A 15,206-nucleotide genomic window follows, 5' to 3' on the forward strand; every position below is an offset into this window, starting at 1 on the left:
GGACAATAACTCTCTAGTCTTCTTATAATTCTGTACCCACTCAACCTTTATATGTGAACTTCCTTATTTCCTAATAGTATTTTCAGGTTTGAGGTGACTAATTCATCAGTTTAGAATTCAGATTCAGTTAATAGAAAGTTTACAAATGAAAGATTATCATGCAAAGTTAAATTGTGAAAACTTTGTTTTTGACATACAGAGCATTATGATTACACTCATTTTGTGCTCAAATTGAGATGTGTTTTTGAATTGTGGAAATTTGAATGTTTATGCACACATTTTCCATGAGGGAGATGATACAATATTATATACTGTAGGTATTTGAATGCGCAGAATTATGGTTCGCAAAGTGCTCGATGTTTATGATTTGTTTCTTCTATAACTGTAGGTCACACATCTCTTTGACAATGGAGCCACTGTGTTCTTCGCTGTTTTCATGGCAGTATGGGGTGAGTTCATGTCATTTTTCAGCATAATGTACCTCTGTGGTCTGTACTGACTTTAGTATTCATCTGTACAGTATGGAGTGCTGGATAATTGTTGTAACATTAATTATTTAATCACAAACTATGACAGTTAAACACTTTGATTTCACCTTCCTGGTTACCTCTCTAAGGTGTAGGGTTGATTTACAGTAGGCCATGATTGCAGAGGGTTTTGGTTAGGAATTGGGCAACGATTGTTTAGAGCTAAGGGAAGCATTAGGTTGTAGAGCCCAAGTTAGGGCTCAGTTCAGGGTGTGTTGCAACCTAGAGCTTAGAGTTAGGCTTCAGATTTTTTTTATTATAGAATTCATGTGTCTTTTAAGTGCTCCTTTAGTGTCATTTTAGCAACATACAACAAAATACTACCATGATTCCTCAAATTGCCAACCAGCACGGTAGCAGTCTCATTGCCCTGCGAATGAGGTGCATAAGAAGAGTCATGAGCGCTGAGTAAGTTCAGGTACCTGTCCACAGGGAGCTTTGCTGAACTGTACCAAGTTGTGTTCATTCAGGGTTTTGTTAGAAAGCACTGAAGGAAGTGAATGGTGCTGTGGAATAGTTTGTGATCATGTTTAGATTTCTGACATACAGTATCATGGTCATGGACTGAAGACTGAAGTGGAGATACAGTATACACTACCTTTCTGACCTGGGACTGAGATCTTTTGAGCTACACTCTCTGTATGAGAACACGTGTACATGCCTCACTGAGACACAAAATCTGTTCCAGATAACCCTGATTCTGCTCATTGTTAAATGATGCAAACTAAAAAGGCAAACAGCTAATCCCCCAGAAGACAGATTGGGCATCAGCACAGATCAAGGTTTTGACACAGATTGAAGCATGTCAAAGCATCTCTGAGTGAGATTCAAGGTAGTCTGACTGAAAAAGAATACATTATTTGCCCTAAATTCTCTTTTCAGAGCTGTTCAGCATGTTTGGAAAGAAGTACAGTTGTGGTTTTGTTTATTAATGTATTTCAAAATCTACAACCTACAAAAAAACACTGATGTTTTATGAATAAAAATGTGTGAAAAACAAGACTACGAAGGAACTATTATAAACATATTTTATGCCGAACATGGTAAACAACTTTAAATGACAAAACAGAGGATTCAGATCACATTCTCTGCCTTTGTTAGATGTTAAATGATCCAAGGACCGCATTCAGCATCTGATCCTGGATCAGACTGAATACCCTCATTGACTCAGCATTCATGAGATTACTCAGAAGTTTGTGTGTTCTGTGCAGAATCCTTTCACACCGTTTCACATTGTCGCAGGCAGTTAGAAACCCTCTGTTGTACTTTCAACTGGAATGCATGTGGGCACCCTTCTGTTCCTTCTGGTGCTGCCGAGTTTGAGATCACAGGAGGACTGGATGGCTCAGCGAAACGTCTCTGAGTAATAAACGTCACAGTGATACTGCAGCACATTCCAGTAATGAGACAGAGGACTGGAAGGGGCAGAAAATATTTCAGCCTCTTCATCTGCACTGTGGGACTGGGAGAGTTTTCCAGTTAAAATCTGGCTCTTACTTTCAGCAGGAACTGCAACAGAAAAACAATTATGTTGAGATGCAATCTACTGAAGCTTACTGTAGTAGAGAAAATAAAGATCGTATATATGACATAGTATTGCGTATATGGGAGGAAGGTATGTCGTTTATATGACAAGATTGTTCCATTTAAACTTGAAACTTATTGCAGTTTTACAAGAAAATTATTGCGTTTAAATGCTATAGTTAATTTGTGAACAATGTGGCCTACAATATTAATACTGTATATTGCATTGTAATACAGGCAATAATATTATCCTGTGCAAAGTAGCATCGACTTTAACAACAGTAGAATATCATCACACTCCTCGTTTTGGGGAAAAAAGTCTAAAGGAACGTGTGTTCTGTCTTGTGTACACATGAAGTACAACACGGTGTCAGTCAGCATTCCCAGGTTAAACGCGTGTGTCTGTCACAAGTGGAAATGACACGACTTTCCAAACGTATGTTATTCTTGATGTGAAGCTGACTGTCAAGTCATCGTAAAGGTATTCCGTTCAATGCTCAAAGAGCCGGCAAAAACCCATGTACAGTTCACGTTTCTGCAGTTTCACGTGAACTGGCTTTTGTATACTGCACATGAAAGTGGATCACTGTCAGTGAGCATTACTGGGTTAAACGTGTGTTTGTCGCCGTTTCTCTGACAAGTAGAAATGACACAGCTTTCCAAACGTACAGTATGTTATTGTTATATGTAATGTGTTCTTGTATGTAATAATGTATTGTGAAATGTCATTAGCTTTTTGATCTGGTCTCCTGTCCCAAGTTCTTACTGTGCTGTTAAAATATGTTCATCTGTAGAAACACCTTTTTCAAACTACACGGAATTAGAGACACTAGTCTAAATGACAAAACAGAGGATTCAGATCACATTCTCTGCCTTTGTTAGATGTTAAATGATCCAAGGACCGCATTCAGCATCTGATCCTGGATCAGACTGAATACCCTCATTGACTCAGCATTCATGAGATTACTCAGAAGTTTGTGTGTTCTGTGCAGAATCCTTTCACACCGTTTCACATTGTCGCAGGCAGTTAGAAACCCTCTGTTGTACTTTCAACTGGAATGCATGTGGGCACCCTTCTGTTCCTTCTGGTGCTGCCGAGTTTGAGATCACAGGAGGACTGGATGGCTCAGCGAAACGTCTCTGAGTAATAAACGTCACAGTGATACTGCAGCACATTCCAGTAATGAGACAGAGGACTGGAAGGGGCAGAAAATATTTCAGCCTCTTCATCTGCACTGTGGGACTGGGAGAGTTTTCCAGTTAAAATCTGGCTCTTACTTTCAGCAGGAACTGCAACAGAAAAACAATTATGTTGAGATGCAATCTACTGAAGCTTACTGTAGTAGAGAAAATAAAGATCGTATATATGACATAGTATTGCGTATATGGGAGGAAGGTATGTCGTTTATATGACAAGATTGTTCCATTTAAACTTGAAACTTATTGCAGTTTTACAAGAAAATTATTGCGTTTAAATGCTATAGTTAATTTGTGAACAATGTGGCCTACAATATTAATACTGTATATTGCATTGTAATACAGGCAATAATATTATCCTGTGCAAAGTAGCATCGACTTTAACAACAGTAGAATATCATCACACTCCTCGTTTTGGGGAAAAAAGTCTAAAGGAACGTGTGTTCTGTCTTGTGTACACATGAAGTACAACACGGTGTCAGTCAGCATTCCCAGGTTAAACGCGTGTGTCTGTCACAAGTGGAAATGACACGACTTTCCAAACGTATGTTATTCTTGATGTGAAGCTGACTGTCAAGTCATCGTAAAGGTATTCCGTTCAATGCTCAAAGAGCCGGCAAAAACCCATGTACAGTTCACGTTTCTGCAGTTTCACGTGAACTGGCTTTTGTATACTGCACATGAAAGTGGATCACTGTCAGTGAGCATTACTGGGTTAAACGTGTGTTTGTCGCCGTTTCTCTGACAAGTAGAAATGACACAGCTTTCCAAACGTACAGTATGTTATTGTTATATGTAATGTGTTCTTGTATGTAATAATGTATTGTGAAATGTCATTAGCTTTTTGATCTGGTCTCCTGTCCCAAGTTCTTACTGTGCTGTTAAAATATGTTCATCTGTAGAAACACCTTTTTCAAACTACACGGAATTAGAGACACTAGTCTTCAAACTGGACTGCTGGACTGCAGTTTTCTGGGGAAAAAAATGCAAATCTGGAGCAGGAGACCAGAAGACATTTGTACACATACTGTAGTGCCATGAGGAACACATTTCTATGTTCATGTCCAGAATCCAATGTAATTTCCTTGACACTTTAATGAAAAGTTTAGCTGATTGTTGATTAGATTGGTGGAACCTGAGTGTTTATACCGACCTCTGGAGGTTTAGCTTTGTATTGCAATGCTAGCAGAGCAAGCCATGAAAAACCCTCAGTCCTACAGATGCTGTGTGGCAGCTAAGGTTTACAGCAGTGTTACATGAACATGCGGTTTATGACATTTACACATTCCTACAAAGAATTCAATACTAGGGCCCAGAACACTGAATACAAATACAATTAAAAACAAAGACTACAAATGAATATTATTTAGCTGAAGTAAGGCAAGTGTGGTTCATATTGTTACAGCTCTAGTCTGGGTTTTATTTTTTTATTTTGATGGGAATGGTGCTGTGGGTATAGAATTCACAAAGGGCTTCATTAAGTCAGAGCCCTGCCCGGACTTCTGTCCGTCATGTAAAGTGCATATTCCTGCGGGCCTTAAAAAATCTTTTTATCTGCTTAAACTGCTTGGTCAGCACAGTTTCCTTAGCCTTCAAAGTATCACTATTTTGTGTCATCCATGCACTGTAGCATACAGTAGGTACTTTATTCAACAGGGTAACATATGTAAAATCTGGTGGATACATTCCTGAACACAAATATGTCTCTCCTGGATGTTTAAAGGAGTATTTAAACAGGGTGGAGAATGATAGTTTCAGGAAATACAGCTAACAAATCCTTCTGTATTCAGAAAAAAGCACTGAGGGAGCAGTGTTTGCTGCCTCTGGTGATGACCTTTTTCACCTGCATCAAACAGTCACAGTCTCACACAGTCTAACTGCGTGCAGGCGGTGCAGTGGCTCTGTGGCTCAGGATCTGTGCCTGTGGCTGGAAGGTTGCCGGTTTGTATCTGTCAGCCGGCAGAGGAATCCTACTCCGTTGGGCCCCTGAGCAAGGCTCTTAACCCCAGCTGCTCCAGGGGCGCCGTATAAATGGCTGACCCTGCGTTCTGACCCCAGGCTTCTCTCCCTGTGTGTGTGTCTCATGGAGAGCAAGCTGGGGTGTGCGAAAAGACAAATTCCTAATGCAAGAAATTGTATATGCCCAATAAAGTGATCTCTCATCTCTAATGGATTTTCCGGGAACTCTGTATATTTGCATTTTCTTTAATTAATACATTGGCACTGGAGAAGGCCAATACGCTCAAGTACAGTTCGAGAGATGTTACTGGTCAGTTTCCAAACTTCTAAACATTAAGAACAATCGGAGTGAAAGGCCTCCCATTACAGCATTCCTGCTCTCCTCATCAGTTTTCACATTTTAGAACGATAATACCACACACGGTTGAAAGCGTATTCTTTAAGCTTCAGACAAACATAAAGAGATGTAAGAAACTGTCAGAGAAGTAATTGTGCGTTAGCTTACTGCTGTGGGGGCATTTTCCGTCTGAATGTCTGCTGTGAGGAATCGATTCCATTTTCCTCTTGTCAGCTCTCCAGGCTTTGTACAGGAAGAAGGTAATGACGGACAGCTGCAGCAGGAAGGTCATGACACCCAGCACAACTACGGTGGTGTCTTCACAAAGCACACAGACACAAGGACATGGAATAAACACGCAACAGCATGTGATGCATTCATGTGTGAGGCACAGAAAGGGCCAACAGTCTTTGGAACGACTGCGTATGACTGTTTTCTAGTTTATTTTCCAATTGACCTGTTGAACAGGCGTGTTGAATCAGGTGTGAGTGCAAACAGCAGCATTGTGAGGAGGATTTCTGTAATAAGATTTGTTTGGTGCAAAATAGGTTGGAGGACTGAATCCTTTCCTCCTTCTTCCCTCACTGATTTAATCCTACTGCGGCCAAGCGAATCTCAGGCCCCAGGCTCGATTTTGAATGATGGAACCTTCTATGTGGAGTCTGCCTGTTCTCCCCTGTTTTTTTCTGGGAGCACACATTACTTTCCACCTCCTAAAGAGTGAGAGGTGGCTTGGTGAACTGGTGTCTTGGGTGAAATGTGGAAATGCTGTATCAGAATATTCAGCATCAAATACTGAAAAGGTCTTTGTGTCAGAGTATTTAGAAAACAATACTATAAAAGGCCTTTTAATGTGTGCATGTGTTCTGCTCTTCTTTGTGCATATGAGTTTCACATGCATAAGGAGAACTGTTTCTCTGGAAAAACTGAGACCATTAGGTATGGAAAGTTTAGGTATAAAACATTCGTGAAATCAAGAGAAGTATAGAACAAGTGATGTGCAATTTAAGTGTGAAGGGTGATGTAATTAAGTGCTTAATGGGATTTGCAATTCATCAGCAGGAACAGGGCTGTGTAATGCTAAGAGTCTGTAGATGCTCACTGAGAGAAGAGCACATGATTTGTCTGTCTCAGCTTTGTCTAGGTAAGGGTTTAACTCGAATATTCGGGCAATCGAGAAAAAGCTTGTATTGTCATTCACAGTCCATAATCGGCAGAACCACACAGTGCATGCTGTAGAACTGACCGTCAACAAATTAACCTGCATAAAAAAATATAATTTCTATTCTTATGGGTAATAAATTTGTGAATTAAAATATTAGCCCTGTTTTTTTTTGCCATATTTGTTAGAATGTTATTACGACAAGAATTGAAACTGTCACAGATGTAAATGCACAATATTAATAAAATGACCTATAAAAAGAATTTGACTACTGAACTACAATCAGATATTTTACAGACACACTACTTTACTGTGTTTTATAATAACATTTCACAATGTGTGCCTTATTCAATCGGAATGTTGGATTCAACCTTGTTCCACTCACCAGCTGAATGTGGGATACTAGTGACAGAGACCCAGAGTGGTAACAGGCCCCTCGGAAGATGAGTTTGATTTCCTGGAGTGTCCATTGATGGCACAGCTGAGTACCTGTCCAGGGGTGGAAGTTAGAGAAGATAGGAAGACACAGATCATAGTGTATCAGTGCATCTGTCTCTCTGACATCAGTATGAAAGTAGTAAACCTCAGCTGAAAAAAGAAAAGTTTTGACTACCTTGTTTTAGTTTACTCCGCTGTTCTCAGTGATAACTTGCACTCATAAGCTAAGAAGTTCAAAAACACTGGCTGTGATACGTTCCTTGAGCAGTTTGTATAAAGCAATCCATTTTGTTTCTAGAATGCCTTTACTTGAAGGGTGCTACTATAAGCAACAGAAAAGTAAAACGTTGGGCCCCATAGTGTTTGGAGATGGAACTGCAGCCTGGGTTTCTGCGGGCTTGAGCAGGGGCATGAAGAAGGACAAGCATGTGCTTTATTTGTGCTAAACCTGCCTAGAGACTCTGTAATTGACAGGTTTGGGGATGTATCCACCACTGTGCCTTTTGGGTAGATGGTGGACTGAGTAAGAACCCGGAAGTATGTCTGAAAATTATTTTTTCTGGGTGCTAACTATCAATAGAGAGTGGTCACATCTGTATTTCTTAAAAACAAACTAAAACTAAACAGAAAGGGGCAGAGCGGTTGCACTGTAGCTCTGTAGCGGCCAGCAGAGGAATCCTTCTCCGCTGGGCCCCTGAGGAAGGCCCTTAACACCAACTGCTCAGGGGCGCTGTATAAATAGCTGACCCTGCGCTCTGACCCCCAGCTTCTCTCTCCCCCTCTTTGTGTCTCATGGAGAGCAAGCTGGGGTGTGTGAAAAGACAAATTCCTAATGCAAGAAATTGTGTGTGGCCATAAAGTGATCTGATCTGATCTTATCTTAAACGTAAGTCTCCTCATCTTACTTTTTGAACAAAGTTCAAAGTTAAAAAAAAGAACAAAGTTCAAAAAGTTGTAACAGTTTTAAGTGCATAGTGCACTCTTAGTAAAACCTTTACTAAGAAAGGTCATACAGATATATGACCTACAAAAGTCAATTTCCTAAAAAAGCAATTGTCACATTTTTCACACTCTTGTGGTTACTATTTTGTAAGTCCTCCTCTGGCAAAACACCTCCTGTAGAGATCTGAGGGTTTTGCACTCCTGAAGCAGGTGTTAGATCATTACTAAAAGCAGAACTACTGCAGGTACTTCAGGCTCCTTAGTGTCCATGTGTGAGCTGCCTTCATGAGTCTGAACCTCAGATGGTGCGTGGGATCGAGCACTGGACACCGAGAATGCCTGTTGAGGACATTTAGTTTGTGTTTCGCTCACCACTTCATCGATTTAAATGAATGCTTAGGATCATTGTCATGCTGGAAATTTCCAGCTGAGGTTCAGCTTCTTGCTGTATGGTATTTGGCCTTAAAGTCCTGGTAGATGTTGGAGCCCATGATTTCCCCAGAGTTAACAAGGGTTCTACACACGTAAAAACATGAGAAAAGTTACAAATCTGAGAAGGCCATGTGACCCATCTACAGTACCATCTACCTCCTTTGGCAGTTGCTCATTGATCTGAAGCTCTCATCAAGCTCTTTCTTGGGGAAAAGAATGACTGGGTATCTTGTTCCATCGTCACACGACCCTTTATGTAAAGAAATGCTTCTTATTTAAATGCCCTTCCACATACTGTAACTTCCACATCTCCTCTAGTACTCTATGTGTTTCACTGGATCTCTTTGTCAATGCATGTGAGAATTTGAATCAGCTTCCATTGTAGTCTTCTCCATCCAAGACGCAAAAGATTCTGGTCCCCCGGCCTGTTTGTGCAAGACATTCCTATAACCCCCATAACACGTGTGATTCGTAAATGTGATTTGTTTGCTGTTCTCTGCACTGATTCCAGATCAGATTTATATCTTTTTTTGCAAAGGGGTGGAAACAAATAAGCTCCTTGCCATATTTCACAGGGCTTTCCCAACATGGGCTTTACATTTGTACACCTGTATGATCTAACTCTGATGAGCGTGTCCTGAAAGCTCATCTGACCATCAGACACAATTCCAGATGTCATTCAGGTGTAGTTGGCAAATTCAAATCACCTCCATTTGTGCTTCATCCTTATAATCCAGTCCTAAACACATAAATTCAACATCATGTGGGTGATATTGAAGGTTACCTGTCTACAATATATAATAAAGTTTCAACAACATCACTTTTGTACAATCAACACCATGTCCCAGGTGTGTGCCGAATCCTGAACTTGGTCCTCCTTTCTAGGAAAAGGACCACAGGTACTGTACCACAGGTAGCAGCGGTGCTGAGCGCATGCTGAATCCAGACGAGAATGCAGTGCAAACTGAGTTTTGTCATTTTTGAATAATAAGCACTTAACATAAAAAGGAGACCAATGATAGGTTAAATGATAAAAGGATGTTGAGCTTATGTCATTTGTAGAAACAGGTTCTGCCAGTTGAAACCTGTAGCCCATTCCGGTGCTCCAACAATTTAATTGTTTTCGGACCAATTGCGTGTGTTTGATGGGGAAAAAAAGTCTCATTGGTTGGCTTATATCCTGTTAGCTGCAATTGAAAAAACACAAGGACCTTAAACTTTTCAAACTTACATCGGTATTTCTGTAAAGCAGACTATGCCTATTTATCTGCTTATCTATCTTTACATGAGGCTACTGGTCTGTTTTAAATGGTATTTTATCAAAATAATGAAGCTACAAAATAACAGGAGATTATTCCTTCAGTTTCAGCATTTTCCATTTTTCAATTTATCTAATGAACAGGTGGCAGGGACAAAAGAACATGATATGAACAATTTTTTAGACAATTTATGAGCTTAGTCTGACATCCTGCCAGCTTTCAGCCAAGTTCTCAAAAGCTCAGATTTACAGCAGACTCTTAGGAAGCCTGTACTTTAATGAGACTTATAAAAAAAGTACAGAGCACTTCAAACTAAGCGCAGAACTCAGCATAAATCTACCCGCATTTAGCTGTCCAAACTACCATCCCACAGTCACAGAATTGCCATGAATGACACTTTGTCTATATATTATTTATACATTATAAAACACTATATCTGTACTATCCATAATATAGCTGTATTGTGAACTGACTATATACAAGTGAGGTTATTGTGTTCTATTGATTATCACCAACTATTTGGTCATAGAAATGTAATAATTGGCAAAGAGAAACACTTTGGAACTACTTTTTATTGACCAGATTCCAGTACACACAATGAGTAACATTTATTTGGTACCTACCTTGATGATAGTAGTGAAACGCAGGATCAAGCAGGATCTTTTGGAAAAAAGGCAGAATGAGTCTGGAATTTGGTGCAGCTTGTTATATCCTCAAAATGTTCTCCGCAGTGCTCGTTACTGATCCAAACGTCCAGTTAAATCTTCTCATCAGTATTCCAGACTCATGCTAGATGTGGGCAAGCCTGTCCATTGTCTTTCAGCTAGTTCAAGTAATATGAACTGAATCCAAAGGCAGCTAATTGGTTACTAATCTCAGAGACTTATCTCTAAAAGATTACAAATAAATGTGAGGTAGTCATGTGACTTCTTTGTAAAAAAGGCTTAAAAAAGGACTTTGTCCATAAAACAACGAAATTTCCAAACATTCTTTTAATGTTCACACTGATTTTAGTACACCAAGCTACAGGTTATGACATACAGTAATTATACTTTATTTCCCATCAGTTGTATTCCCATAATCTCATCCGGTTTTAGAATATACTGTCACTGAGCCAAATGCAGTTCCTAATGAAAGATTAAACTATTCATTCTGACAATGTGTGTGTATCCATTAGTGGCAACATTAATAATAATAATATAGCGGACTTTGTTATACACTGAGCAGCAGAAAACTATTATTAAATTATTTGGATTGAGTTAAGGAGACAAAATTATGGATTCTGGGTACTTGTCAAGTTTTTTCGATAATGCAATAAGGTTCATATCACTGTTCTAATTTAAAGAACACAGCCCTGGTTAGGACCAGCAAACCATTTCTGAAAACATGACTGCATGGCAAATTTCTTTCTTCTCTTTCCAAGGGCAAAAAAGGCACATTTACCCAGAGCAAATCAATAACACTGATCAGTTGAAGCCCAATCTGAACAGCTGATCAGTGTTACTTTGTCTCGGCACACGATAATTCAGAAACAGTATATCACCGACCCAGCGTGAAATACTTTCATCCAGTGGGCAACTTTAAAATCATTTCCCTTTTCAAAATGCCTTTGGTGATTAGAGCATCATTTACTAATACTAATCAATTTAACTAATTCTCTTTTGTTTGACTTTAATAATTCCTTTTATTTTGCTTGCAAGTAAGATATCAATTTTTGGACATAGAGGTAATAAATTTGTCATTTGGGCGGCAAAGGGTTGTTCTGGTTAGAACCGATGCTTCACAGCTCACGGGTACTGGGTGCAGCTGTTGCCTGACATACCTTCCGCATGGAGTTTACATGTCCCCCTGTGCTCCCACGCTCTGGTCTCTCCCCACCTTCAGATAACACACTGGATAGGTTACGTGGTGTCTGTGCTGTACATTTTGTGTGTGTGCAACCCTCCCTGTGGCCTGTGTTTGCATAATCCTTATCAGGAGTAAGTGGTTTCTGATAGTGGATAGATAGAAATTTGTTATGGCTTGCAAATGTTGTTTTCTTGTCCTGAAATATTCCCTTTATTAGGTGTGGTTAATAACACTGAGCAATCAGTGGTCTGTGCCGATGATAAATTGCTCTGTCACTGTGACCCTGTCATTCCATCAAGACATCTCATAAGAGTCCATTCAGCTTTTCCTTTGTTTTCTTTTGAAAGCAGAACGTGATAAAATTAATGCAGTGTTTTGGTGTGTAAGCTTTTATTTGATCAATAAAGAATTGGTGGGATTCTGCAGAAATTGCTGAGCGATGCTGAAGAAAATTAAATCTTGTAGGTCTTTAATGAAATGTCTTGACTGGTTTCTTGCATCAGTAAAAGTGCCATCTGTTGGGGTCTCCTTTAATATTTATATTGCTTCTTGTGTTCTAATACAAGGTTCCCAATTCTAGCCATGAAGAGGCATACCTGCTGGTTTTTATTACAGCTGAGTTTAATTACTTCATTGAAGCCTTAATTGAAGTAACAAGGTCCTTCACTTTAAATATTTTCAAGATTTTACTCAATAGTTGTTAATAGTTCTTTACTCAATTTTACTCAAGATTTCTACTCAATAGTTCTTAACTTTGTTACTTATTAAATAATAAGGAAAATATAATAAATAAGACTCCAACATTTCAGTTCAAGAGCTGAAAACGGTCACAGAGCTCCAGTGAATCTTGTAACTAAATGAGGTCTGTGTGGGTCCCCAGAACACATTGGAGATTACCTCATAACCATTGTATTTTGTATGTAAAATGAAATCCCAGACTGTTAGTTAAATTAAAGCTTCAATTATGTAATTACCTGTAGGTTCAACCGGTAATGACATCCAACAGGTCTCATTTCTCAAAAGCATTTCTGAAACAAAATTTACATTTACAATATAATAATAATAATCAACTTTATTTTACATAGCGCCTTTAAAGGTGGCTTCTCAAAGCGCTTTACAGAATGACGACAACAACAATAAAAAAATACACAAGATATGCACAATGAGAATACACAGTGAGAGGAGTCAGTAGATAGGGGTACTGAATACAGCAGGAGCAGAGGGGTAAAGAACAGAACCAGTTAAGTAAAGGCTCTTCTTAAGAAGAAGGTTTTGAGTCTGGTATGGGGGAGATTAGAGAAGGTGACTCTCTGATATCCTTGGGGAGAGAGTTCCAGAGCTCTGGGGCATAACAGGAGAAGCCCTGTCACCCACAGAGTGTAGACGGGCTTGGGGGACAGTTAGGAGACCAGAATTAGAAGAGCGAAGGTTGCGAGGTGGGGAGTAGAGCGATGGTAGCTCATACAGGTACTGAGGTGCCAAGCCATGCAGGGCCTTATAGGTGAGCAGGAGGATTTTGAAGTCGACACGAAACCTGACAGGAAGCCAGTGCAAGGACTCCAGGATAGGAGTAATGTGGTCACTTGCACTAGACCTGGTCAGGATTCTGGCTGCAGAATTTTGGAAATACTTTTGTATTTGTAATACTTTTGTGAGTTTGTTCAATGTGGATTTAGAAACTCCAGCAAGTAGAACATTACAGTAGTCAATTTGGGAAAACACAAATGTGTTGATCAGCTTTTCAGCCACAGTTAGCGATAACATAGGATGTACTCTACTGATATGTTTGAGGTGAAGGAAAGATGTTTTGACAATATGCTGCACATGTGGGTCAAATGTCAAGCCTGAATCAAATATCACCCCCAAGTTTTTCGATTTCTTCAAATGCTGCACCTTGTCTTGGGATTCAGTCATTGTTGCCCCTGAGCCGCACACTGTTGTTAATGGATGAAAACGCGGTGTGTTTCAGCAACAGTATTTCTGGAGTTCTGGAAGAGGAGGAGGGCAGTGCTCGCCTACGACTGGGACTTGATAGACTGGGCAGAGGAGGAGGTATGTTGCGCTGTAGAATAATCACTGGACAGGTCAGAGACGGATCTGATACAGTAGCTAACCAGTAGTGATAAACTTCATTCCAGTTTTATGTATGTTTTTGTTTACCTTTTATACACTAGAGATTATTTCTTGACCAACTGAGCCATAACATTTTCACTACAACAAACTGCTTGTTAAAAACGTTTCTAAAACTGATTTTTAGGGTTATTACTTAACACAAAAGTATTACCTCAGGATGATACATTATTCTGTGATCTTCGAGGAAATAAATATCAAAGAGCAACCAACTAAGCCATTTTTCAGCTAATTATGCTAATTAAAATAAATGCTAGTTTTAGTGCAGCATTTACTTTGAAAGGGTTAAATTGTTGCAGGATAGTGTCTATGATCGAGCCAAAGGCTGTCTTTTTGTGTGTCATTTTCAGGAAGAAATCCGCCCTCAGTTTGAAGCCAAATATTCAAAGAAGGAGAGAATGAATCCTATATCTGGGAAGCCAGAGCCTTATCAAGCTTTCACAGACAAGTGCAGCCGGCTGATCGTGTCGGCGTCGGGGATATTCTTCATGGTTAGTCCCTGTAGCCCTGGGTTTAATGGAGAGGGATGGGGGGCTTCTGTACCGAATGCTCTTTCAGCCCCAGCCAGCAGAGAAGTGTGTGACAGGCTCTGTCCCACCGCCACTGCAGGGAGGGGCACTGCCAGAGCCTGGCTCAGCTCTGGAGCAGAGCCAAGGATACTCAAGAGCAGACAGGACTGTGAATGGCCAGCAGATTCACAATTGCTGTTTTCAAAAGCCAGAAGAGAGGAATGGTGCCAGACATTCCTGCAAAAAAACTGTCCCATGCTGGTTACTGGGTGTACCGTACAGTGCTTTTGTTCATGGCTTTTTAGATCAGATCACTTTATTGGCCATATACAGTTTCTCGCATTAGGAATTCGTCTTTCCGCATACCCCAGCTTGCTCTCCATGAGACACACAGACGGGGAGAGAAGCTTGGAGTCAGAGTGCAGGGTCTGCCATTGTACAGCACCCCTGGAGCAGTTGGTGTTAAGGGCCTTGCTCAGGGGCCCAATGGAGTAGGATTCCTCAGCCGGCCGTGGGATTTGAACCGGCAACCTTCCAGCCACAGGCGCTGATCCTGAGCCTCAGAGCCACCACTCTGCAGCAACATTCTGATGTTTAGAATATCATATCCATCTGTTTTCCTTAACCGCTTAATCCTGAACGGACCGTGGTGATCCAGGGCCCAACATGATGGGCTCGGGGTCTCCTGTACCCTTTGGACTGGTGAAGGAAACCGGAGCACCCAGAGAAGTCCACACAGTCACTGTGTAAACATTTAAACTCCATACAGACGGCACCCAGGGGCAGAATTGAACCCCAAACCTAAGATTCGTCGAGCAAGAAAGCCGACTCCCATGGCACCATGCCATTTGAGAATATTCCTGTATATTTCCACAGTACCGAAAACATCACCCCGAAACCTCCGTATTCATCTCCATTTTCAATGATGAGCCCGTATTGCAA

At 40.4% G+C, this 15,206-nt stretch overlaps 1 protein-coding gene and 1 long non-coding RNA gene across 5 annotated transcripts in view; one reads left to right on the forward strand and one right to left on the reverse strand.

The window, feature by feature from the left end:
* Positions 1-15,206, forward strand: part of LOC148655355 (anoctamin-4) — a 121,668-nt gene that overhangs the window by 88,534 nt on the left and 17,928 nt on the right. For 3 of the 4 annotated variants that reach the window (XM_088645930.1, XM_088645927.1, XM_088645929.1), the window contains 3 exons: positions 389-449; positions 13,595-13,677; positions 14,106-14,246. In XM_088645930.1, coding sequence (XP_088502056.1) covers positions 389-449; positions 13,595-13,677; positions 14,106-14,246 — 285 coding nt within the window. The remainder of the gene's footprint in view (positions 1-388; positions 450-13,594; positions 13,678-14,105; positions 14,247-15,206) is intronic. The other variant, XM_088645928.1, reaches the window with a different exon arrangement.
* On the reverse strand, positions 2,886-10,639 carry LOC148655356 (uncharacterized). The gene is made up of 4 exons (XR_015941248.1): positions 10,401-10,639; positions 7,092-7,195; positions 5,713-5,862; positions 2,886-3,341 (listed from the first exon to the last, which is right to left on the reverse strand). It is a non-coding gene; the product is annotated as an uncharacterized LOC148655356 (long non-coding RNA).

Source organism: Lepisosteus platostomus, chromosome 9, assembly GCF_059453375.1.
Source record: "Lepisosteus platostomus isolate fLepPlt1 chromosome 9, fLepPlt1.hap1, whole genome shotgun sequence".
Classification (NCBI taxonomy): Eukaryota; Metazoa; Chordata; class Actinopteri; order Semionotiformes; family Lepisosteidae; genus Lepisosteus; species Lepisosteus platostomus.